We start from the raw sequence: 27500 nt of genomic DNA on the forward strand, positions 1-27500 counted from the left end.
GAAGCAGCTTCTCGAACAAGAAAAACATGTACAGCGGGACTTGATTTTGTCCATAGGGAATTATTTGGATAGTTGTGGTTTGCTATTGGTGGATTCTTATGTGAGTGACAGGTTGTCCAACCTTTGCCAGTAAACACGTCATCAGAGAAGAGAAGAAAAGTTGCTGGGGAACTTATTTTGATTAAAGATTACGAGGGCACATGAATAAAAAAAATGTGCACAGATAAATCATTTATAATAAACACTGTAATATTCCATCAAAAATAAGAATTGTCAATTTTGATTTCATTGTGACTTTAACTGTAGTAAAATCCCAGCAACACACAGCCTGTAGACATATTTTTTCCGTTGAGAAAGGAAGCTGAGGTGAGACGCATCAAAGGGTTCTTCCCTTTTTCTATTGTCAATAGCTCTTAGTTTACATCAAAGTTTTCAATGCCCCGAGAGCAAGATTAGCCATTAATATTTTTCTGCTGTTTTCCTGGAAGAAAAAGACATTTTAATAGACATTCTTGCTTAAAGTTTACTTTTTCCCTGTTCTGTCATTTATGTATCGCTTGTTTTGCCTTATTTACCTTTTAATCATTTGAAATTTTGTTGATATTTATGATAATATTTTAGAATGCAATGTAAGATACATTACATTATAAGATATCATAAATATGGACAACCAAAGTTCAAATGATAAAATAAAAAAAATAAAAAAGTATATACCAGCTTCAGAAAGGCATTATATTGAAAACAAATTTATATTTCATTATTAAAGGGTTAGTTCACCCAAAACATGAAATGTGTCCTTAATTACTCACCCCCGTAAGACCTTTCAGTAACAAGTTCATCTTCGGAAGATAAATTAAGATATTTTTGAACCACTGAAATCTCAACATTTCGAAACACTTATGACGTAACAAAGCCTTCTTTACTGAAATCATGTGACTTTGGCAGTTTGATACACGCTCCGAACCACTGATTCGAAACAAAAGATTCATAAAGCTTCAAAGCTTCATGAAGCAGTGTTTTGAAATCACCCATCGCTAGATATTGTTGAATAAAGTCGTTATTTTGTTTTTTTTGCCACACAAAAAGTATTCTCATCGCTTCATAACATTAAGGTTGAACCACTGTAGTCACATGAACTGTTTTAAATATGTCTTTAGTAGCTTTCTGGGCATTTGAAAGGGTTAATTATCTTTCTGTCAACGGAGGCCTCACTGAGCCATCGGATTTTATCAAAAATATCTTAAAGGTGCCCTAGATTATGTTCTATGTAAGATTAAGGTCTCCCCTGAATGTGTCTGTGGAGTTTCAGCTCAAAATACCCAATAGATTTTTTTTAATTAATTTTTTTAACTGCCTATTTTGGGGCATCATTATAAACGCGCTTTTATGCTGCGGCCCCTTTAAATCCCGTGCTCTCCGCCCACAGAGCTCGCGCTTGCCTTGAACAGTGCCTTAACAAAGTTTACACAGCTAATATAACCCTCAAAATCGATCTTTACAAAGTGTTCGTCATGCATGCGGCATGCATGCGGCGGATTATGTGAGTATTGTATACTGTTATATTGTTTACTTCTGATTTTGAATGAATTTGAGGCTGTGCTCCATGGCTAACGGCTAATGCTACACTGTTGGAGAGATTTATAAAGAATGAAGTTGTGTTTATGAATTATACAGACTGCAAGTGTTTAAAAATGAAAATAGCGACGGCTCTCTTGTCTCTGTGAATACAGTAATAACCGATGGTAACTTTAACCACATTTAACAGTACATTAGCAACATGCTAACGAAACATTTAGAAAGACAGTTTACAAATATCACTAAAAATATCATGATATCATGGATCATGTCAGTTATTATTGCTCCATCTGCCATTTTTCGCTATTGTTCTTGCTTGCTTACCTATGATGATTTGGTTTCTGATGATCTGATGATTTGGTTGTGCACATCCAGATGTTAATACTGGCTGCCCTTGTCTAATGCCTTTTATAATGTTGGAAACGTGGGCTGGCATATGCAAATATTGGGGGCGTACACCCCGACTGTTACGTAACAAATATTTGAACAAATATGCTCTTCTCATTACAGATTATTGCTGTGAATTAGTGTTTGTAAATACCTTAGAAAGTCTAAAAATGACATTTAGAGCTGTAGAAGATCAATATTAAGCCAAGTTGAAACAAATCCAAAGCTTCAGTCATCAATAAAAAGAGAAATTTATGAAAGGAAATGCATTTGATAGTCACAAAGTAAGCTGATGAAAAGCCAGGCCAACTGAAAGGTCAAATGTCACACGCATGATGAAGGAAGGAGGGCTGATGTGAGAACGTGCCGATGTTTTCCACTCACCTGACAGAGGTGCACAACCATTCTCTATCGGAGCAGTGAGATGCATGCACAAAAGCAAGAGAAGAAATGAGTGAACAGAACAAAAGAGAGAGAGAGGTGGACTGGGTCGGGGGGAGAGAGAGAGAGACACACACACACACACACACACACAATTGCATATGGAAAAATATAAGTTGAGTCAACACTGAATTAAGAATAGAATGAGAGGGAGAAGCCAGCCGCAGTGGACATGGAAACCGTAGTGGCTGATGGAAAATGGGTGGGGCTGTTGGGTCAAAAGGTCATTGGTTGGTTACCTCTCGCTTGGCCAGCAGGACGTTGGGTACGATGTGTGGCAGGCAGCGGCCCAACATGAGCATGACGCTCTGCTCACTGTCGGCGATTCGAGACACCTGAGAAACGAGGACACAGGAATTAGACGCAAGAATGTCGCCACATAAAGTCCAGCAAAGGCAAACATGTCAGGCTTTTCATATAATCACACATGCCCTAAAATTACTGCATAGCTGCAACCCGAGAACCTTTTCTGCTTTTGTATTCTGGACATAGAAGACACTGTGAACTCTGTGACCTCTCAAATGTGCCTATTAAAGCATTCCTGGCGATTTTGAAAGCAAAGACAACTAAACCGCTCCCAGTGCACTTCTTTCTATGCTAATGACCGGTCATAATAGTTTAAAGGAGGAGTTCACTCAAAAATTACAATTGTCTTCTTTTTCTTACCCCTCACATTATTACAAATCTATGACTTTAACAAAATAAAAGCAGTAGAAAGGAGGTGCACATGACTTATTTTAAGTGCACCACTTAAAATATAAGTTATATGAGCTTTGTGTGATGAACAGACCAAAATTACAATCATTATTCATTGACAATCTTCATCTCCAGTGAGCCATGCATCGATTCAGTGTTATTTTAGTATTATTTATAAACTTATTTATACCAAAGACTTTAGACGGTGAGAGAGATGGTGCATTCATATCACTACGAATGGGAGAAAGTGCAACGTGCAATATGGCAGAATAAGTCTCGCCATCTAAATAAAAGAGCCAGTCAATGCAGCTGCCTTTAGATGCTCCGGTTGCTATAGACCAATTTGGTGTTTGCAAACAGCGATGACGTTTTTTGTGGGCGGAGCCTACCTGGTTGCAGAAAATGACAGTTGAGCAGTAGCAGTCTATGGAAGCCACGAAATAAAAGAATAAAAAAAGGTCATTTCGAGTTTATATCTCACAATTCTGACTTTTATTTCTCGCAAATCTGAGTTTATATCTCACATTTCTTACAAAGAAAAACAGAATTGTGAGATTGAGAGTTTTTTCCCCTCAGAATTGTGAAATAAACTCACAATTGCGAGTTATAAAGTCCGAACTGGGAGTAATAAACACGTAAATGCAAGAAAAAAAGTCAGAATTGTGAAATAAAAATGTTATAGACTGTTTAAAAGTTATCTATGTAAAATGTTATAGGTTTAAATATTATTTCATGCTCTAACTGCTATTTATGCATGTCCTCTGAACTGCATATGTGAATATTATGTAGACTTACTGTTTACATCAAATTCCTGCTTTAATAGTAGACTAATCCTTGCAGGTGTCATCAGTCCAACATCTCCGTTTAGCTTTCAAAGGACGTTTTCAGTGATGGTTTTCTTTAAAAATGAAGACTATATTTTTTGCATTCCGATTCCAACATCCACATTATTCTGTGGATTTTGCACATTTTCCTCCAATTGCTACCGCTATTTTTCTGCAACCGGTATGCGCGCGCAGCTGCAAGTGACGTAATTGTGACGTCTGCTCCAAAGGGGTCTATAGAAACAGTCAGTGTTCTGAGATGTGGGCTTATGTTATGACTGCACATGTGCATTGGCTGGTGCAGCTTGGGGGGAAATGCTGGTATCGTCACATTTGACAACACTAATTTAGATTTGATTTTATTTTAGCTTTATTTCAATTACTGAATATGGTTTTTAATAGTTTTAGTTTTAATTAAAACTAACAACACTGCACCAAATCACTCGGATTCATGAACAAATCATTCAGACTTGGTTTTGTGAGCTGGATCCATTGAAAAATGTAAAAGATTTGACTTTTGAAAGGTAAAAATGATGACTTTTGAAAATTGAAAGAATGACTCTTTCATGAAATGAAACTCCTTAGCAGATATTAGTATTTTTAGAGAACAACTATTTATAATTGGTCTGTTCGTCACACAAAGCTATTGTAGGGCTTCGGAGGAATTAGGAATACAGAGCATGAGTCATATAGAGCCGTTAAATGATACATTTAGGGTGCCTTTTCATCCTTTAAGATTAAGTGCTGCAGGCCCTATTCACTGTGACTGAATTGAAAAGTGCAGCCAATTCAAATGTTCCACTGAAGAAAGAAAGTCATGCTGGTTTCAAACAGCATGTGGGTGAGTAAATAATGACAAACTTCATACTTTTAGGTGAACTATCCCTTTAAGTGTCTCTACATGTGCTTGTGCATTTGTACCTGTACGCTACCTGATCCCACTCACCTCTGAGCCCAGCCTACTGTCAGCAGACATTCGACAGAAGGACAAAAGTGCTTGGTGGAAGACCGGAGACAGCTTTCTGCACAAGCAAACAAAACATGATTTAACAAGCCACCTCCACCTCCGGTTACCAATAACTCCGCATATTAGCACAGCTTTCCACAGAACAGAGCAAAACGCTGATATAGGAACAGTCAAAACAAGGAGAGCGTAATTTGTCTGAATCAGCCTCGTGGGGTAAAAGTCCATCCGGAGCAGATGTGCAAAATGATGATGAATGGAATAAATGGAGCCAGTCAGCACTGCAGTAAGAGCTGGGCAAGGACTGCAACAGTGCTCAATATGGTGCTGCCATCTAGCGTTCATACCCTAGTAAGCTGCCTCATTGTCTATGGTCTACAATGACAAAAGTTACCTACTAAGACAGCATCCACACTGATATGCAGCCACCTACCAATGCCCTATCAACCACCTAGAAAGCATAAAGCAATGCTATGCATAATGCTAGCATTATGGCTGCAAGTTTTCTGCATAATATTTGGGAAAGCCAAAAATGTGGCCTACTATAGGTAGGAAGCTCACTAGGTTTTGTAATAGATATCTCTTCTAATAACATTTTGTTGTTTGTTTGTTTGAGTACTTTCTTTATTTGCATCTCATCAACTCCTTTTAACAGTCATAAAGCAGTCCACAAGGAAGTGCAGGTCTCACCTGTTGGGCTGGTCGAATTTCACAGCGGTTTTACCCTGCTGACTCTGAGACTTTAGTTTGTTGTGAGGTTGTGTAGCAGTAGTGGTGCTTTCAGTGCAGTCAGTAGTAGTAGTTGTAGTGGTTGAGGTCTTTGTAGTGTTGGCATCCAGGGGGCCGTCTGTTTCTGTGACCCCTCGTATGTCCAAATACTGTCCATTGTCTAGGTGAGGTTTATCACATAGAGGGTCTTTAGATGGAGTCGACTTCACTACAGTTGTGGGTTCTGATGAAACGTTCCTCTGAAGCGCCTGGATATCACTGCGCATGCACACACACAAACAAATGTATGCATTAGAGATAACGATGTGCAAAACTTATGCAAAATGTACTAAAATATAGGCGCGAATATAGTGTTGTGGCAAACAGACAGGACAGGAGAGTAAGAGACAAAGACAAAATATCAAGTGGAGGCAAATCTAGTTAAAAGAGATGTGTAAAGCTCATCTCTTGCTAGGAAATGAAAATGCCATGCTGAAAAATGTCAGAGACCCAAAGGTCATGATGACAAGAGTCCACTGAGCCCAAGGGGGCTGGTTTCCATAGTGCTTGAAAGCAGAACATTAGAATACTGGAGTCATTTATTTTTAATATTTAATTTCAAAAGTTTGGGTCTTCTTTGAAATATTTTTTTTTCACTTTTATTCAGCAAAGATGCATTAAATTGATCAACGGGCATAGTAAACATTTATAATACAATACAAAATTTTATTTCAAACAAATACTGTTCGTTTGACCTTTCTATTAATCAAAGAATTCTAAAAAATGTATCATGGTTTACACAAAAATATTAAGCAGCACAACAAATCAGCATATTAGAAGGATATCTGAAGGATCATGTGACACTGAAGACTAAGAATAATAGTTGCTGAAAATTCAGCTTTGTCATCACATGAATACATAGCATTTTAAAAATATATTATAGAAAACAGTTACTTTAAATTGTAATAATATTACTGTTTTACTGCATTTTTGAACAAATAAATGCTAAAACTTCTTTCAAAAACATTTAAAAAGATCTTCCTGACCCCAAACTTTTGAACAGTAGTGTAGTTAGTGTGGTTAATGCATTAATTTTCAAATAATAAAATTATTATTATTATAGTAATAATAATGAATATCTTTAAAATAAATAAAATAATAAAGCTAAAATAATATTATAAATTTAATAATAACATGCATATGCTTTGAAAATTAAAATATTAGTTTTAAACTAAATATGGTATTAGTGCATATTATTTACATATAATCATATTAAAACATGGATATATGGTTAAAGGGACATGCTATCTTAGCAGGTTAACTGATTAACATGAAAATCATAAGGAATGCATGACAGTGAAAAACCACTTCTTAATATTTTTCCACAAAGTAATATGATTTATATAAACATCAGCTGATGAAATAAGACCCTGTGCTGAGAGCAGTTAATAATTATGACTGTAATCACAGGTTGCTGCTCTGAGCTCTGATTACATGGGCTCATGCGGCAGGTTTCAGATGGTTCTGATTGAATTGGGCCCTCAGGCAGCAGGCAATGACTCTTACCTCTGGAGCTTCTTAATCTGTTCAGCCAGACTCTGTTTCTCACTGTTCAGCAGGCTGATCTGATATTCCAGCTCCTGAACCACTTCCTGCTGCTGCTGCTGCTGCTGTGGACGACAATATAATGTCTTAAATGTTGGCATATATCACTGTTGTTTAATCAAAAATCCCTTTTGAATAGATATTTGACATGGGATTACTGGGATTTAGTCTTATTCTGATTATGTAAGTGTCATGTAAATGTAACCTGATTGCCTTAATCTGATTAAACCACTACTCCAGGGCCAAGTTGCTCAAAAAAAGTTTAATCTGGATCAGAAGGTTTTGCGATCCATACTTTTGAGCTAGTTTTTCAAAGAAAAGCCGCATTGGGTCACCCTGATTCAGATACACACTTTTTCAGATTACCAAATCTGGATAAACAGTGGGATAACATATCACAATGTAGGTTGCTAGAACAAGAACAACAGGTAGAAGAGTCAATGTGGGGTCACTTTAGTGTTTTTATTTGAAGAGAAAGAAAACAGCACAATAAATGATGCAAACATCACCTTTCATTGTCAAATTACTTTAAACAGTCATCCCTACGGAGCCCTAAAAAGGGACATTGTGATGGGGGGAAAAAATGAGATAGGAGGGGACATTTGTGAGAGAACGCAAAAGCATTGAAACATAAATGTTCCTCCCCTTTTTCCTTTTGAACAAACCATTTTCAAGATTTGATTCACTCCAACTGCGGAAATCTGATCAGATTAATTTTGAAAAACTGGGCCCAGTTTCTAGAAATCTTACTAAGATAGCTAGTATATGTCATTAATCAGAATTTTATTTCAGAATAAAGGCTTAACCAGAATATGTTCATGTAATCATCTGACTGCAATCCCAATATTTCTTTCTATACGTAAATACCTGTATGGCCTCAGTTTGCTGCACAGGTTCCTGGGTAAAATAGTCTCCAGGCAAGTCACTTGGGTCCACACTGACCGCCACATCCACTGTATCCCGATGCAAAGTCAGGCTATTCCCACAGTTCCTATAGAGATGCAGTAGGTCTGGAGGTTTGGGAATGTTTAGACCCACATCATCCCACAACTCAAAATCCTGCAGAAATGGATATTTATCATAAATAACAGGAAGAATTAAAATAATAAAATAAATAATCCTATTAAAATCAATGTATCAAATGGACTTATAAAGGCTTACCTGATCATCATTTTCATCTGAGAATGTGATGGACGTTAACTTGTATTCATTTTTCAATAAATATTCATTAACTAAAAAATTTAAGGCTCTTTTTTCAAGAGGGCGAATAGGTTCCTGAAAAAATAATAAATGTGTGATTCAAACTAGTTGTTCATAATGAGCTTATTAGAGAAATGTAATATGTTTAGGTTTATAATAGCATTATAACAAAGGGAAAATAAAGGCAACCTGAATTTCAGGACTGGATTTGTAGTTTTTTCTCTCTTGAGAGGGATTCTCGCATTCTACAGAGGAAAAAAGAAACAAAGGAAGAGAAACGAGTGAGCTGGAATTTGATTTATGGTGGACATTACAAACTGCCTTTAGGAATGAGAGCAGCTCCTATAGCAGAAAGGACTGAAGTGTGTAAAAGTTGAAAGTACGCCACCTGCAGCCTGAGTCAAGTTGGCACGAAGAGCCTGAATGGTCTCCTTGGCTTTCCGCAGTTCAAACTCCAGAACTGGACCAGGGGGAAGTGGGTCACACACAAACAGGCATCCAACCAAGAGAAGGGAACAAAGAAACAAAACAAAAAGGGAAAAAAAGAACAAAGGATGGCCATGAAAAAACAAAATCAAAAAAAGAAATGAAAGAAAAAACAACAACTTTTGTAAGAAGCTGAGGCAGAACCAAAACAGGGACATGCACACTATGGATCTAATGAACACATGCAGCAGAGGTTGCTGGAGGAGCTGCCAGATAATGAAAATATTTACACATTTATTTATTTCCCTTCGGGTTTTATTTTGTTGCAAAATTCACTAGCTGCTGTCTGACCAGGGATTTAGAGCAAAGCAAAGTCTATTTGTTTGTTTTAAATGAAAGGTTAAAAAAAATCCATTCGCAAATTTTTCAGAATTCCTTTAGATCTCCTAATTTCCTTAGACTTTTACAGCTGAAGTGTGTAATTTCTGTTCAAAAAAATAAGGTCCTGTCCCAAATAGCACATTTAAAGTGCACTTGCCATCTTATGGCAGTTGCTTGCATGCATCCATAAAGTTCACATGACCACAGGGAGTCCCATTTGTTGGACTGCTTAGGTTGCAGAATGGCATCCCGCTTCAAATCTACATTAGTACTGACTTCACACTGGATTATTACCCAGCAGTACTAAAATAATAATTTGTTACATTTATATAGCACTTTTCTCAGCACTTAAAGCACTTTACCAATGTGCAGCATCCACCTGGATAATGTGACGGCAGCCATATTGCACCAGAACACCCACCACACACCAGCTTACTGGTGGAGAGGAGACTAAGTGATGAAGCCAATCAGTATATGGGGATGATTAGGAGGCCATGATGATGGACAGAGGCCAATGGTCAAATCTGGCCAGGATGCTGGTGTTAAACCCATACTGTTTTTCGAAGGACTACAAAGTGTAAACTGTGCCATGTAGGACTGGCCTAATGATTGAAACAGGTAGTCCTGCCCCAAACTCACGTCACTGGCTAGACCAATGTTGCCACAACAGAGTAGTGTTGTCAAAAGTACCGACATCAAGTTGATGCTAAAATAAAAATAAAAAAATGTAACGCTTCAAGCGCTGTTGAGCGGATTCGTAAACACCTCTGATTGGCTATTGTGTTCACGGCCTCAACATATATGTCTGCGATTGGCTGCAATGATCAAAGCTTCAAAAACATGCTGTAAACAGACATCAATGACGCTCGTCACCGAGCGCTTACACAGATACACACGAGAGCGTTTGAAAGCAGATGTCTATCAGCGGACCAGTGATAGACAATGGCCAATCAGAGGTGTTTACAAATCCGCTCAACAGTGCTCAAACAGACACATTTTAAAAAAAATTCAATATCGACATGGTCTCGAAGTCGGTACTTTTGACAACACTATCACAGAGACACAGTGATTGCAAGTTTCAGAGGAATCAACCTTTGAATGTCTTACCGTACAGCTGTCTCTGCATACAAGGGTGAAATCTGACACAGTATTCACACTTTATATTAGGTGCCTTTAACTACCTTGTACTTAAATCGAAAAATATGTTAGGTACCATACAATGTACTTATTGTGTCCGTGCTGTATTGCAAAACACCTTTACTGTTATTGAGGTGGATACGGGTAAGGTTAGGGACAGGTTTAGTGGTATGGGTAGGTTTAAGGGTGGGGGGAAGGGTCAAAAGTGTAATTATAGATGTAATTATATGCAGTTTTTTTTAAATACAAGTACAATGTAAAAACACGTATGTACAGAGTAAGAGCATATCAAAACATGTAGGCTATCAAATGATTAATTTAAATGTTAGTACATTAGTTAAAGACACTTAATATAAAATGGGACCCAGTATTTTAACACAGAAAAAAAAATTACACACTTCAGTTTAAATAGAACTAATTGGTCTATAAGGAGAAAGCTTTCAAAAATAAATTATGCTTTCCTTATGAAGACAGACTAAAAACAAAACAAAAAATCCTTGCACCTCACAGGATTCCATATGACTGTTTATTTTAACAGAGCAATCCAACTCTATTCAGATGTAAATCAAAAACACACAAAAGTCTAAATCCATCTGCTGTTTACATTTGATCTTTGTTGTAAATCAGAGTACTTCATTTGGAAAGGGATTTACTAGTGTATGCAAAACCCCGCAGCAATCCTGCTACTGTGGCCCTGCTAGGCGAGTTCTAACAGAGGCTGTGTCTCATTCCGCTCCCTAGTTCCCTAAAACAGGAATCAGTATCTTGTGAAGATGAAATTCGGGATTAGCAAGAGCCTTAATCCTCTAACAATTGGGACACTGATGACTCAGTTACCTGTGACAAGATCTTGCGTTAAAAACAAACACTGCTGTATAATAACCAATATTCTTCTGGTACATGGCAACATTTCTAGACTCAGCTGATTCCGATTGATTTTTATAATGCATTCTGGGAATTTCTAAAGAGCGAACATTTCAGTGCACTGGAACGATTGTGATCATGCGACAGCCCTATGAATCTTTGGGCAGTGTACTGAACTAGGGAACGGATTGAGACACACCCAGAGACACTTGGAAACAGAAGCATGGAGAGCACAGGACAATTTGCATGACTCTGCGCAGATGATCAGCAGGTGGGACTCCCACAAGCTCTCCTTCCTAATATGATTTCTAGAACACCATCTACCTGAACAGGGCCAGATAAAGAAAGAAAGAAAAAAGAAAGAAGAATAGACAAAGAAATCAGAAGAAAGAGTGAAAGCTAAGAAAAAGCAGAGCTTAAATGGGATAAACGCACTTTTGCTGCTGATCATCAGAGCATAGGATGCAAGTTTAACAAATGGAAAAATGTAAGAACAAGAAGAAAAAGAAAAGAAATGGCAAAGGTCTGCTTGCCTGGATGGTTTGTGGTCCAGTATTGGAAAGAGAAATACTGGAATAGAGACCCATCAGACAATAAACCCCAGGTCAGACAGCCAGGGCTGTGCTCATCGCCGAAGGGGTCAAAATTTGGAAGGAGATGCCCAATTTGAGGTACAAAAGTGACATTTTGCACAAAGCAATCTTATTCTGCTGCACGGTTCCTTAGGCTTTCTACTTACCCATAACTAGCTTTCAATAAAATCACATTCATAATAAGCGCATAAAACCTTTGAATGTCATTTTACCTTAAAATTGCTGGATTTAGTGTATGGATATACTACTAAAATCAATTATATATTTTTATATTTGTTTTATTGTTTATTTAATAATATAGGCCAAAGTGAAATCCACACAGTCACAATCAATTTAATATTCAATATTTTACTACTCCATTCAAAAATTGTAATTTTCTGAAACATAATAAATAAAAATTATTTAACAAATACAAATAGAGTAAAAAAAAAAAGATAGAATAAATAAAAAGATAAAATAATAAAAAATAAATACAACAAATAAATGAAAAAAATACAGAAAAAAAAGATTTAGGCTAATAAAATAAAATAAAATAAAATAAAATAAAATGAAGGAGTATGGAGTAGCGTATACAAAAGTGTTGTTTTGTTAAAAATGTAGACTTGGTGTGAATAGACCTTAACGCTATCAGAAAGAGTTAACATTTAAAAAAAAATACAAACAAATATCTGCATACAACTCAGCTCTGAAGAGATTTTTTTGTATTGCGGATGTGAATTTTAACAGGAATTAATAGTAACAAAACATTTCCAGCTGGAAAAAAAATATATCGATATCTGCCAAGATAATGTAGGAATCTGAAGCTTGGGAGGGATTCAAGCTAATGCAGGAAAAAGCTAAAGGAACAGTATGGCAACCTAGCCAAGCAAGTATTAAAACAGGGAAATGACAGGAGTGGAAACTTGAGAGTCAGAAAACCTTTTGCTTGGAAAGAAATGGGAAAGCAAGATTGTCATTGTCAGTACAGCCCAATTAGAAAGAAAAGTTTAGCGTTTATGGCTATTCGTTAACCCTCCTACTCGTCTATAGAAACCGCTCATCTATGAGACCGCTGATGAAAGCGGTCAGTGAACCTTACTGTTTGACCCATGTGAATTCACATCAATCATGAATGCCAAGAATCTTGTGTCATATACGGTAACACTGACCAAATCGCCTCTCGTAAAAGAGCTTTACACAAGCCACTGAACCACTAATAGTTTCCAGAAAAATGGCAAGTGAAGTCAGTTCCTTCTCATTTTGCCTTAAAAAAATTGGCCACAAACTGTAACTGTTGAATTGTTTTCTTGGAAATTCAGGGCATTGGCAAATAGAAAATTTGGCTACTGTCAATTGTGGTCTAATAAGATGATCAATGCATGCAAAATGCTTAAAATTAAATGGACTAAAGAGTTCCAGTGTTAAAAGTATTGTTACTGTACAACAGGAATATGAATCAAATACAAAAACCAAAAACCAAAAATTGATGCCTGTCTGATCAAAACTGGGAATTGAACCCACAACCTTGTACACTCAACCAGTACAACAGGTATATGAGCCAAATAAGAAAAAAACAAAAAAACAATTTGATGCCTGTCTGAACAAAGCTGGGAATTGAACCCACAACCTTGTACACTCAACCAGTACAACAGGTATATGAGCCAAATAAGAAAAAACAAAAAAACAAAAAAAAAAACAATTTGATGCCTGTCTGAACAAAGCTGGGAATTGAACCCACAACCTTGTACACTCAACCAGTACAACAGGTATATGAGCCAAATAAGAAAAAAAAAAACAATTTGATGCCTGTCTGAACAAAGCTGGGAATTGAACCCACAACCTTGTATACTCAACCAGTACAACAGGAATTTGAGCCGAAAAATCAAACATTTTCTGTCTGTCTGAACGAAGCTGAAATTGATAGTTCACCCAAAAATTCAAATTCTGTCATTAATTACTCACCCTCATGATGTTCCAAGACCTTCGTTCATCTTCAGAACACAAATGAAGCTACTTTTAATCAAATCTGAGTGATTTCTGTCCCTCCATTGACAGCTACCCAATTACCACTTTGACGCTTCAAAAAGTTCATAAAGATAAAACTAATCCATATGAATTTGGTTTAGTCCAAATTTTCTGAAGAGACCTGATGGATTTATATGATGAACAGATTGAATTTAGGCTTTTATTTACATAAAATCATTGATCAGCAGACACAAACTCAACCGTACTTGCTTGACGTGCAAGAACAAACCTCATTGGTTCTTGCGGAAGCTCAAACGTGCAGCGTAACACGAGAATGAACCTCACTGGTACTCGCACGTCAATCAAGCATGCTTGAGCTTCCATTTACCACAACTGATGTATGCGTTGATGAATGGTCATATGTCAATAAAAGCCTAAATTAAATCTGTTCATCATATAAAGTGATTGTGTCCCTTTAGAAAATTTGGACTAAACCACTCAATCTCACTCAAAACGATCTCGATCTCTAAATGGAGGGACTGAAATCATTCAGATTTTATTAAAAATATCATAATTTGTGTTCCGAAGATGAACTAAAGTCTTCCAGGTTTGGTGCAACATGATGGTGGGTAAATGACAGAATTTTCCTTTAAAGTTCACAAATCAGAATAAAGCTGCTCTCTCATAACCGCTGTTATTTTCATCATTCTGACATCAAGACTATCCTTACCTGCCACTCTTTCGTCCGACTCCCTGTTGCCATCATCTGAATAACGTGCGAAATCCAAGGAGTCCAACGTACTGATGCTGCCAGCTCGATCTGGAAACAAACAAACACAAAACGTATGTTAAATTCAGTGGTTCCCACCCAACTAAAGGTTTTTATCTTCTACCCACAAAACACACCCTTATTAGACAGAACACTAAACTATCATTTACAGAAAGTAAAGTGGTGCCCTTTTGATTTGTTACAGCAAACTAAAGCAGTCAGCAGTTATAGAGAATAGGCTGTACGAAGGCCAAAACTTTCCAGACGCACAGATCTCTCTGTCTGTCAGCACTGCTGGAGGGAAGATACAAAAGTACTGCCAATGTCAAGCCCCCACATGGAATTCTCTATTTGTGCATGTCGCTGATTGTAGCGTGTTGTGTACACTGGCATGGTAACATGTAATTCAGCAGCAAACCACATTTATTTATTTTGTAATTTTAGATGAATAAAGAGCATATAATAATGGTGTTTAGTTACTGAACTATTTGTATTACAGATTCCAGATCCACATTATTTGCATATTTTTAAGGGGCCATTTCATAAGAAAACATTTTTCTTGATCTTTTGAAAGGAGACAAAATTTGAATTTGTGTACTCACGAAAACATACTTTAACTTTCAGATCTCAAAACGTCCTCCAGTACAAAAAGACAACTTGTGTAAACGTGTTCCAAAATTTGACAACTCGTTAAGACACATCAGCACATCTATAAACAGCTTTTTAGTTACACTGAGGTACATTTCTACAACCCCATTTTCAGAAAAGTTGGGAAAAATGCAAGAACATCAAGAATCTGTGATTTGGTAATTCTCTTTAACCTTTATTTAACTGACAAAAGTACAAAGAAAAGATTTTCAGTGTTTTTACTGACAAACTTAATTGAATTTTATGATTTTGATGGCTGCTACACATTCCAAAAAGTTGCGACAGAGGCATGTTTACCACTGTGTCACGTCACATTTCCTTTTAATTACACCTTTAATCATTTGGGAATTGAGGATACTAATTGTTGCAGTTTTGGAATTTTCAATTTCGTCTGATACAGAACAGCTGCTCAACAGTCTGGTCAGTCATCGTTGTCTGATTCTTCTTTTCATGATGTGCCAAACATTTTCAATAAGAGTCAGACCTGGATTGTAGACAGGTCAGTCAAGCACTTCTACGGTGTAGAGTGTCTAAGAAACCAATCTGTTGTAGCATGTGCAGAATGAGGCCTGGCATTGTCTTGTTTCCCAGGAAAGATGTCATCTTGATGGCAGTATGTGTCTCTGTACAATCCCAATACACGACTCCACGTCAATGGTACCTTCACACATTGTCACCCATTGCACTGATACACCCCCATTCTATGACAGATGTTTGCTTTTTTGCCTGTCGCTGATGAAAGTCTGGATGGTCCCTTTCGTCTCTGGGACTGAGAACTCGATGTGCGTTCTCAAAAACAAGCTGAAACGTGGACTCATCTGACCACAGCACACATTTCCATTGTCTTTTGGACCATCTGAGATGAGCTCAGGCCAGAGATCTCTGTATAAAAATCGATGTATAGCTTTCCCCTTGCATAACAGATATTCAAAATTGTATTTCTTGATGCAGCGGCAGACTGCTAAGTAACAATGGTTTTCCAAAGTACTCCCTAGCACATGTGGCTATTTTTAAACACAGTAGCATGATTGTTTCTCATGCAGTGCCATCTGAGGACTCGAAGGTCACACACATTCAACAGAGGTTTCCTGCCCTGCCCTACACAGATTTCTCTAAGTCCTTTCACATTATTATGTATGGTAGATGGTGAAAGACCTATACTTTGCAATTTTGCATTGAGAAATGTGATTTTTGAATTAATTAACAATTATCTCTTCATGACATGTGTCACAAAGTGGTGAGCCATGACCATGACACACTGAGCATTTAGTGGATGTTCTTCACGATACCCTCACCTATTACCAATTCACCTGCTAATTGTGGACAGTTTAAAAATGTAATATTCTGTAATCTTTTCACTTTTATTTTGCCTCTGTCCCAACTTTTTTTGAGTGTGTTGCAGCCATCAAAATCTAAATTATATACATTCACAATATTTAAATATAGTATATTTACAGTATATTTAAATACAATTTGGCCATGCGTTCACAGCAAAATCTCCAGAGTTAAATCAACTCTGCTCAGAGAACATATGGTCCCTCTCTACATAGAGTTAAAATAACACTGAAGCAGAGTTAAAGTTAATGAGATAACATGCTGTTTGTGGAGTTGTTTAATCAGATCTTGAGATTTTATGTCTTTTATCTTCAGTTGATTTCATCTAAGGCTGTGGCTGAAGTCAGTTGTAGATCTTGTGGTTCTCTTCAGTGATTCTGCTTGTTAACAGCAGGTGTTCATCACTAATGCTCAATCATAACTTCATCACTTAATTATCTCATTAACTTTAAATCTGCTTCAGTGTTACTTTAACACTAAGTAGAGAGGGACCATATGTAATCTGAACAGAGTTGATTTAACTCTGGGGATTTTGCTGTGTTGAAAACAATGACATTTTTTTCTTTGTACTTTTGTCAGTTAAATAAAGATTTAAAAGAATCAACAAATCACAGATTCTTGAAATGAAAATGTCATGACTTTTTGGAATTGGGGTTATACTATTAAACCAGAAAAAATAATAACTACAATAAAGTAGAAAAGTCTTGCACTGTTTGTGTTTAGCAACTACAGTCTGACTTTAAAAGTTTGTTTGGCACATTTAATTGTGGAATGCTTTGCAAAGAGGATGAACGGGAAGCCGACAGAAAACCTGTAGCGAGTGCGTGAGCGCAACAAAGCGCCATCACTCATTTCACATGCAAAGAGGGTGTTTAAAGTTTATATAGAAGTCTTAAAGACACAGAAATAACATTAAGAAATAAATTACATAAGATAAAAAAAATAAATATATAAGAAATAAACAAAAGAAAAACAAATAATGGAAAACTGAAATGTTAAACTTAAAATAAAATAAAATAAAAATTTACATTCCCGTGTTCTTATTTCAATTAAGAGTCACCTACACACAGCTATGGCACCATCTTTTCTTTTGGAAAATGATAATGAAGTGAATTAACTAATGATTGTTGGCACAAAACCCTAGACAAACATGACAAGTGGATCTCCAGGAAAAAAATAAGTAAAATAAAATAATATAGCCTCTTTAAATTACTGTGCTTTCACTTCACCTACATGGCACCCTAACTTCTTTTACTCCAGTTAGCTAACTAAGTTAAGCATGTGTCACATCACATGATGGCAGTAAAGCTCAGTCCTGTGACTGCAAAGCTGTATATGCAAAGGAGGGACAATATCACAACAACCAATAAAATGAGAACCATTGCCAGCCTTAAAATAGTGGCAGGTTCTTTTTTTTGTATTTGAATGCCAAATGTGAGCTTGTACTCTGTAGAAATGAGGTTGGCTAAATGTCAAATGACACTCTGGTAGTTAAATTAGCAAATCTTCCCATCACAGCCCTGAACAGAGAAGTATTGATGAGAGGACTGACTCGTCTCAGTTTTGCGACTTTCTCTGGGCGTGACTTGAATGACAATGCTGATATCAGAGTGGTGAGAGTGTCACGGAGCTGTGCTGAATAAACGTCTTGTCAGACTGGTTGACAGGGAGGGGTTGGCGGTTCTGTGAAGGCAATATATGAGCTTGACCTGTGTGTAAGATGCTTCCTGCAAGGAAAGATATTGAAAGGCTCTTGTTCAATTTGTCAGACGAGTCATGGTACATGTGACTCATGAGTAAGCGATAAATGTGCAAACTTGCTTCTGTGTGTTCATGTTCACATAATCAACACAATACTAGAAATAGTCATTTGTTTGATGCCAAAATACTTTCTCCCATTTCAGTTTAAAGGCACAGTATGTAAGTTTCACCACTAGAGGTCTCTTATTCAAAACAATAACAAATTGGAATCATGGGAATTGTCATGCAGAAACTAGAAACTATAAGTAAATTATTTGTAGGCTGGTGTCCACAAAAAGTGTGACATTATGGTGCCATCAAAAAAAAGGGATGCACTGTTCTGAACGATACAGATAATTTTATAATTACGTTATTGCTGATAACCGATAAATGACCGCCCTTTAAATTCTACACTATTTTCACAAAATGAATAAAAAATAACAAAAAACACAAGAACTATAATCAATCATGCTACAAGTGAATTTAGGCATCACAACATTAAAATGTACAGAATGAAAAATGGATATTAATTTTGAGATTTGCTAAAGATTACATTTAACAGTGTTGAATCTTTAGTGTTTTTAAAGATTAACTTTATATGACTGCAAAGGTAAGCTAATGTAAAAATGGGGGAAATGTGCATGCAGATTGTTTATCTGAAAGATAGGAATGAGATCGGGACACAAAACAGACCCTATTCAATCTGCATTAAATCTCCCGCATTAGCTAAATTGCTCAAAATGCTGGGAGCATGTTGGCTAATCTTGCGCAGCCAGACCTTCAGACTGTCTGGACTTCATAGCATCTTTCATTGGCCAAGGACCGCCCAAGAGAACTTCTGACAGACATGTAACCAATTAGGACATCAGCTTCAGTTTGGATCCAGCCTCTTAAGATGACCTCAGATGACCAACACCTATGAAGAGACGGCGCCAACTCCTACGAGGACTTCAGAAGACTCAATCATCTGGATCAACATGCACATTGCACAATTTCTATATCCTAATTATTGTTAAAGCAGAACTCAGTAAGATTTGCGAAGCTCCCTCTACAGGTTCCTTCAGTGAATCACACTGTCGTAAATACTCCAAACGCAGCTCTGGACTACAATGACTACAACGCGCACCAGTGCAGTAGTTTTGCAAATACAGTACAAGAAATCTCGACGGAGGTGGGTAATTTTCGAAATTGTCTTATAAAGTGAGGTCGCTATGTGTATATTGAAATACCGTAAAGCATTTTGTCACTCTCGCGTGAACGTGAACATGAGGCGAGATTGTATCGGGTCGGTGCAGCTCAACTTGCAAGTGCTGTATTCTGGCGTAGACGTGCCAGAGGGGGTTTGTGCACGCCTCAAACACATCACTACAAGTCAATTAACCATTGTAAGGACTTAGAAAACTATTTATGAAGGTAAAAAAGTTACTTAGTTCTGCTTTAAAGTAATTCATTTTTCCAGGAGCTCATTGCTTCTACCTCCAGTTAAACTGCTAATAGTGCTAATAGTTGTAAATTAATTGCCTAAATTATTACATTATTTGCTAATGTTGACATGCATTCTCTGTAAAGCTGCTTTGAAATGAAATGTATAGTGAAAAGTGCTATACAAATAAATGTGAATTGAATTGAATTGAATTACAGTTTGTTTTGTTCAGCATCATGTTTAGGGGCGTGAAAATGTGAAGTCAATGTCCCTATAACAACAGAGCGGCGTGCATCTAATAAACTATTCATTCAAGAACGTTGTGCAAGTTTACTACAACAATGGTATTGTGAACTTGACTTTGAAAATCCAGCATTTAGTTGATCCTGATAAGCGCTCATTTCCGAAACACGTCGTCGTCAACTTTCTTCCATAAGGGGGTTTGGCATCACAAAGGCTTTGATTCACGGTGGTCCGTTAAAGTATGTGACACTTTTGCCAAAATTCCTGGAGAATTCAACCAATCATATGACGACATTGAAAATCCCAAAGTGTTTCCCATTTTGTGTGGCATATGCATCAGACGTTCAGCCAACGTTCAGCCAACTCTGAGGCTGAAACTACATGTTGGCTAACAGCTAGGCTTCGGCTTCAACATCAGCAACCAATTTATGTAGAACTAACTACCACATCTAAAGAAATATCCTGCTTTAATATTTAGACAAGAATATGATAACAAAGGAGATTTTTTGGCTGGCTATCACTGAACACAAAACATCACATCTCCTGTCAGAATTTGACTACAAGTGTTTTGCTTTGCTTTAGCAACAATTATAGATTAGAACAGAATATTGGTTATTCTAGCAGCTCAGGAATGTGAGGGAGTGATGAACTCTTACTCTATGCCGGAAAGACATGGTTTATACAAAAGGAGCCATTTATTCTTAGAAACAGGTTAACAAAATCAATAAATTAAACATTAACTACAAAGCAAACTGCCACAATAATTAAAAATCAAAGCCACACCCTTAGGGCTCACAGGCTTAGGAAAGGCCCCAGTGGCAGAGAAAACAAGTATGACATATTAAAATTGATCAACGCAATCTAATTTCATTTTGGATTGTGCCCGCTCTCCACAACGTTTTCCAAACAGCTCCCTACATTACTTCTTTGCTCCCACTTCCTATGATAACATCATTTTCAACAAAAATATACACACAATAACATGACCAGACTACTAATACACACTACTGTTCAAAAGTATACAGCAGGCTAAATAATAACAGTAATATTGTGAAATATTATTACAATTTAAAATAACTTTTCTATTTTAATATACATTTTAAAATGTCAATTATTCCTGTAATGTCAAAGCTGAATTTTGAGTTGTCATTAAACCAGTCTTTAATGTCACATGATCCTTCAGAAATCATTCTAATATGCCGATTTAATGCTCAAGAAACATTTCTTATTGTCAATGTTGAAAACTGTTGTTCTGCTTAATATTTCTGTAGAGACTGTGAATATTTTTTTCAGCATTGTTTGATGAATAGACAGTGCATCCTAATGCATCTTTGCCAAATAAAAGTATTAAAAAATTCTTGACCCCAAACTTTTGAAGAAGTGTATATTCACTGCCATGCAGTTTCAGTTTTACTTTAATAAAAAAAAAGAAAAAAGAAAAAAAAAAGTCTCCAATTAGATTTATATCTTTCACAATCACAAGAATGGCCCTGAATCTTGATCTCATTGAGAATGTCAGGTGTTATGGTTTAATTTAAGTGCATATATAGGCAGTAAGTCAATGCAGATCTGCAGAATGTTGCACTATAAACCCTAACGCTCAAAATAATTAATTGGTCTGAATAGGACAAACTTAAATTAAACAAATTAGTTCAGTCAAATTAACTTTTATGAGTGTTTAGCACTTTCTTTTTCTTTCAAGTTCATAGAACTGATATATTTTAAATAAACTGAACCGTTTCATTCATTGTTTTGAGTTTTATTAACTTATTTCTTTTAATTTAGACAAACTTACGTTTAACTGAAACTGGGCTGGGACTTCTATTTCCCAGCGTGCTTTGCCCATGGCATTTGAAAGTGAGAGTAAATGTTAAAATTAAGTGTTATATGATGGTTTTTTTTGTGTGTGTGTGCAAGATTAATGTTAAAGGGATAGTTCACCCAAAAATGAAAATTTGATGTTTATCTGCTTGATGTAGGTGACTTTGTTTCTTAAGTAGAACACAAATGATGATCTCTCGCGGGTACCCGTCAATAAGTGCATTCAGACCTCACACACCGGATGCTCTAGGCAGTTGCACATAGTGGTGTATTAGAGGTAAAAAAAATATATTTAAATACTGATATAAATCGCACAAACCAATCATTTCGTGTCTTAGGACATCAATGTGTCGTCACGAGCCACAGGGTTTAATTTGGATTTGTCTGTGCATGTTTTTTTCAATGGTCATAGATGGTGTTACCGTTTCAATGCATTATATGACTGACAGACTGCAACGGTTGCACAAATCATCATTTGTGTTCTACTGAAAAAACAAAGTCACCAACATCTTGGATGCAATGGAGGTAAGTAAATGCTACACCATGCTATTGTTAACATGTTAGCAACTTAGCAAGTTAACATTTTCTGAATGAGCTCGATCAACTAATTGCCTCAATGTTTTTTAGCTTTTAGTTTTGCCAATTTATTTGGGTTTACAATGTGTAGAAGTAAGAATCAGTATAATTTTTTAAAGGTGCCCTCGAATGAAAAATTAAATTTACCTCGGCATAGTTAAATAACAAGAGTTCAGTACATGGAAATGACATACAGTGAGTCTCAAACTCCATTGTTTCCTCCTTCTTATATAAATCTCATTTGTTTAAAAGACCTCCGAAGAACAGGCGAATCTCAAAATAACACCGACTGTTACGTAACAGTCGGGGTGTACGCCCCCAATATTTGCATATGCCAGCCCATGTTCCCAACATTATGAAAGGAATTACACAAAGGCAGCCAGTATTAACGTCTGGAGCAGCACAGCCGAATCATCAGACTAGGTAAGCAAGCAAGAAAAATAGTGAAAAATGGCAGATGGAGCAATAATAACTGACATGATCCATGATATCATGATATTTTTAGTGATATTTGTAAACTGTCTTTCTAAATGTTTCGTTAGCATGTTGCTAATGTACTGTTAAATGAGGTTAAAGTTACCATTGTTTCTTACTGTATTCACGGAGACAAGAGCCATCGCTATTTTCATTTTTAAACACTTGCAGTCTGTATAATTCATAAACACAACTTCATTCTTTATAAATCTCTCCAACAGTGTAGCATTAGCCGTTAGCCACGGAGCATAGCCTCAAATTCATTCAGAATCAATGTAAACAATATAACACTATACAATACTCACATAATCCGACGCATGCATGCCGCATGCACGGCGAACACTTTGTAAAGATCCATTTGAGGTTAGCTGTGTAAACTTTGTTTATGCACTGTTTAAGGCAAGCGCGAGCTCCGTGGGTGGGGAGCGTCAGCATTTAAAGGGGCCGCAGCATGAATCGGCTCATATTTAATGATGCCCCAAAATAGGCAGTTAAAAAAATTAATTAAAAAAAATCTATGGGGTATTTAGAGCTGAAACTTCACAGACACATTCAGGGGACACCTTAGACTTATATTACATCTTGTAAAAACAACGTTCGATGGCACCTTTAATTAATTTAGGCTGCATGGGGCCTAATGGTGTATTCTGATCTGTTTGGTGTGTGTCATGCGTAGCTAAATGAAAGAGCTGGGGGGAGGTGTGGGGCACAGTCAATTGTGTTGCGGAACTAGACTTTGATGACAACCCGACAGCTGCACCACAAAAAAACTGATCCAATTAAATCTGCATCATACAGTTTACAATATTCATTCAGCGGAGCTTCAAATCCTCTCACATCCTAAACAAATTGAAGCCTTTTCATCCCTTAAACACTTCTCTAGAGAAGGGTAAAATATCGGCGAGACTATGTGAGGTGTTGATAATGTCTCTTCCTGCACTGACGTGACAGAAGCGAGGTTGAGAGCCATCTGCTCCCTCTCAGCTGGTTGCCAGATCCTCCTTTGGGGAGTGGGTTTGCTCCATAATGCTAATAAAACCCTGTGGTTCCTAAAACCTCTGTGTTCTTAGAACCATGTCAGCAGACAGCCATCAGCGGCAATTAGGCATGTATTTAAAAGCCATTAAAGTGCAGGAAGCCTATATGATTCAGTTTCCAATGCAGACAAGGTAATCCAGTTGAAAAAATAAACATTGTTTAAAAAAAAAGAGGGATTGGCTGATACGAACAGGCAGCCCAGGTCTAGGCTTCTAATTTCTAGCATCCCCCTTCTCCCTGGAGAGTGGTGTCACTTAAGATGATGAGGTCACATCCTGTCTTTTGGTCCTAGAGTCCATTATAGAGCTCTTAGAATAAGGATTATTTCATTTTTGAGAGAATTATGCATCAAATCAAGATGACATCCATTCATTTTATATAACAAATTAAAGGTGCCCTAGATTATGTTTTTAAAAGATGTAATATAAGTCTAAGGTGTCCCCTGAATGTGTCTGTGAAGTTTCAGCTCAAAATACCCCATAGATTTTTTTTTATAAATGTTTTTTAACTGCCTATTTTGGGGCATCATTATAAACGCGCCGATTTATGCTGTGGCCCCTTTAAATCCCGTGCTCTCCGCCCACAGAGCTCGCGCTTGCCTTAAACAGTGCCTTAACAACGTTTACACAGCTAATATAACCCACAAAATGGATCTTTACAAAGTGTTCGTCATGCATGCGGCATGCATGCGTCGGATTATGTGAGTATTGTATACTGTTATATTGTTTACTTCTGATTTTGAATGAGTTTGATAGTGTTCCGTGGCTAACGGCTAATGCTACACTGTTGGAGAGATTTATAAAGAATGAAGATGTGTTTATGCATTATACAGACTGCAAGTGTTTAAAAATGAAAATAGCGACGGCTCTCTTGTCTCCGTGAATACAGTAATAACCGATGGTAACTTTAACCACATTTAACAGTACATTAGCAACATGCTATTGCTAACGAAACATTTAGAAAGACAGTTTACAAATATCACTAAAAATATCATGTAATCATGGATCATGTCAGTTATTATTGCTCCATCTGCCATTTTTCGCTATTGTTCTTGCTTGCTTACCTAGTCTGATGATTTGGTTGTGCACATCCAGACGTTTACACTGGCTGCCCTTGTCTAATGCTTTTTATAATGTTGGAAACATGGGCTGGCATATGCAAATATTGGGGGCGTATACCCCGACTGTTACGTAACAGTCGGTGTTATGTTGAGATTCGCCTGTTTTCCAGAGGTCTTTTAAACAAATGCGATTTGTATAAGAAGGAGGAAACAATGGAGTTTGAGACTCACTGTATGTCATGTCCATGTACTGAACTCTTGTTATTTAACTATGCCAAGATAAATTCAATTTTTCATTCGAGGGCACCTTTAAGTTTTTGTGTACTGTAGGAGGGTAGAATGAGTATGTTGTGCAATACTACAGATTCGATTAATATCAGACCTAAATCTCTTCAATAAAGGAAAGATGGTTGTCATAAATATTCAGATGCAACAGGATGCTGATTAGATGGATTAATAATTGTTTTGAATCGTGAATAAGCCTGCATGAAAGCAGTTTCAACATGCCCACCCACATGTTTAGTCAGCAGCAGGCTGAGAAAATGTTTAGTTGATGTGCACTTATACAAGGCAACCACACAAAAACACCCCACATAAAGAAAGGAACAATAACAACCAGAACAGACCTGAAAGCATTCGGACAAATGTTTGATCAGCATTTCCTCGTTCAATCAAACTTTTGACAAGTTCCAGTAAGTAACCACGTGAAAAAAATGTACATTACGTTAGCTTCATTATTCAAGAAACATATGGGACATTAATTTAGAATTGTTGGTAACAAAGAAGAAATAAAAAAATTAAAATCAGACAATTGAGTCTTTGCTAAGTTGGCAACAGATTACAAGCAATATTATTAATTAAATTCAATAAATAGAATTGAATTAGAATGAATTTGATTCCTTAAATGTCAACTATTTAAAACGAGTAAAATTTTAACAAAAATATCTTAATAACAGACGTCAAAGATGAATTAAGAACTCTTTATTTTTTATTACCAAAATTGAAAACACCTGATGATAACAAGCAGAATCACTGAAGGAAAGAGAAACAATAATTAACAGAGGTTTAGATATTGATTTTATTGAAAATATTTGGTCATCATTATGGTGATCGGTATTTCGTTTAGTTGGGTAGTTTGATACTTTGCGGTTTTTGTAATGGTGTTTGCTAATTTTACACATTTTAAATGGTTGACTTAAGCAATTCATTTGATTAATTCTAACTCAATTCTTATGTTGAATTTAATTAATAATATTGCTCGTAATCTGTTGCCACAATTTTATTGAGTAGATAGAGCGTATTACTTTTTACAGTGATATAGAAATGAATTGGAAATTACTTTTTTCTAATATTATTATTTTAACATGATATTTTATTAACTTTTTTATTTTTTAACATTATTATTTATTCATTAAAATTGATTATTATTTAACATTATTAGTTACTGATATTATACATGTTAATTTGGAAATGAGGGTTAACCGTTCAACCCACAACATGAACATTTAAAAGGGTCAAAACAGTGAAAAACTCCCTGGGTAAACTGTGTCACTAATTAATTTTTTTTTTCCCCCATATTTATGCAATATTCTATTTAAAACTGCCCAATCACACCCGACTTGCATTAGTAAAGAACAAAAGCTTGCTTAATCATATAGCAACAGTTGCGAAGTTGGGATTGATCAATAACATTTGTAAGAATTAAAGGGATAGTTCACCCAAAAAAGAAAATTCTGTCATCATTTACTCACCCTCATGTCATTGCAAAACCATCTTTCTTTTTTGGAACATAAAACAAGCCATTTTGAGAACTCTGTTTGGTGTCCATATAATGGAAGTCAAAGGTAGCCAAAACAGTTTGGTTGTCAATATTATTATTATTATTATTTCACAGAAGTAAGAAAGCCATGCAGGTTTGGAAAGACGTAAAGGTGAGTAAATGACAACTGATTTTTTTTTTTTTTTTTAATTGTGCAGTGAACTATTCCTTTAAAAAAAATAATATTTGCAAGAAATGGCTCCTTTTAACAAAGGGTCAATTTTCTTGCAAATGTAAATGTATGATCAATGGAAAAAAAATGTTAGAAATGATCTACATTGGATGGATAGGATGTTATCACTGTCAATCCACACTGCAACCTGGTAATAAAGAAAAAACAAATCCAAATGTCATGCTTTGAAAGGCAAATAGTAAGAAGAAGACGAGGACACTATCAGATAAGAAACTTCATTTAGGAGCAAAGGTATAAGAAAGATCACAAAGTATTCCTGATTACGCCAAACAAAGAGCAACAATCCCATCTGTCACTGCACACAGTCTGGTTTTACATACCCCTTGTATGAGCCTCTCTTTTTCTCCTCTTTCTATCCTGCACCTGCGCAGCTGGGGTCAGTGGGAAGACTTCACATCACATCACATCACACAACAAAGACACAATCCAGGTCTAAAACAAATGCCTCCCATCAACCCTATGTGTAACATATTCTTCAATGCATAATTCTGAGCCGCAATATGAAATGAACAGGTAGCATAGAGATAGCTAGTTTGAACAGCTTATGTGCTGGTGTATTTTATTGAAAAGAGTGGCTAATATGCAAAAATTTAAGGAGCTGCTTATGTAAACAGCA

The 27500-nt window shown here is 36.5% G+C and overlaps 1 protein-coding gene across 11 annotated transcripts in view; it reads right to left on the reverse strand.

Annotated features, from left to right (window-relative positions):
* The window catches only part of relch (RAB11 binding and LisH domain, coiled-coil and HEAT repeat containing), a 63696-nt gene that overhangs the window by 35182 nt on the left and 1014 nt on the right, over nucleotides 1-27500 (reverse strand). For 4 of the 11 annotated variants that reach the window (XR_007182429.1, XM_048174067.1, XM_048174065.1 and 1 more), the window contains exons 2-12: nucleotides 27205-27255; nucleotides 14476-14565; nucleotides 8789-8860; nucleotides 8590-8645; nucleotides 8362-8475; nucleotides 8068-8259; nucleotides 7162-7268; nucleotides 5578-5874; nucleotides 4870-4945; nucleotides 2643-2738; nucleotides 2347-2370 (exon numbers count right to left, since the gene is read on the reverse strand). Coding sequence is in view for 10 of the 11 variants with exons in the window: in XM_048174067.1 (XP_048030024.1) it covers nucleotides 2347-2370; nucleotides 2643-2738; nucleotides 4870-4945; nucleotides 5578-5874; nucleotides 7162-7268; nucleotides 8068-8259; nucleotides 8362-8475; nucleotides 8590-8645; nucleotides 8789-8860; nucleotides 14476-14565; nucleotides 27205-27255 (1175 nt within the window). In the remaining variant the exon portion in view is untranslated. The remainder of the gene's footprint in view (nucleotides 1-2346; nucleotides 2371-2642; nucleotides 2739-4869; nucleotides 4946-5577; nucleotides 5875-7161; nucleotides 7269-8067; nucleotides 8260-8361; nucleotides 8476-8589; nucleotides 8646-8788; nucleotides 8861-14475; nucleotides 14566-27204; nucleotides 27256-27500) is intronic. The other 7 variants (XM_048174073.1, XM_048174072.1, XM_048174070.1 and 4 more) reach the window with 5 other exon arrangements.

Source organism: Megalobrama amblycephala, linkage group LG22 (genome assembly GCF_018812025.1).
Source record: "Megalobrama amblycephala isolate DHTTF-2021 linkage group LG22, ASM1881202v1, whole genome shotgun sequence".
NCBI classification, from domain to species: Eukaryota; Metazoa; Chordata; class Actinopteri; order Cypriniformes; family Xenocyprididae; genus Megalobrama; species Megalobrama amblycephala.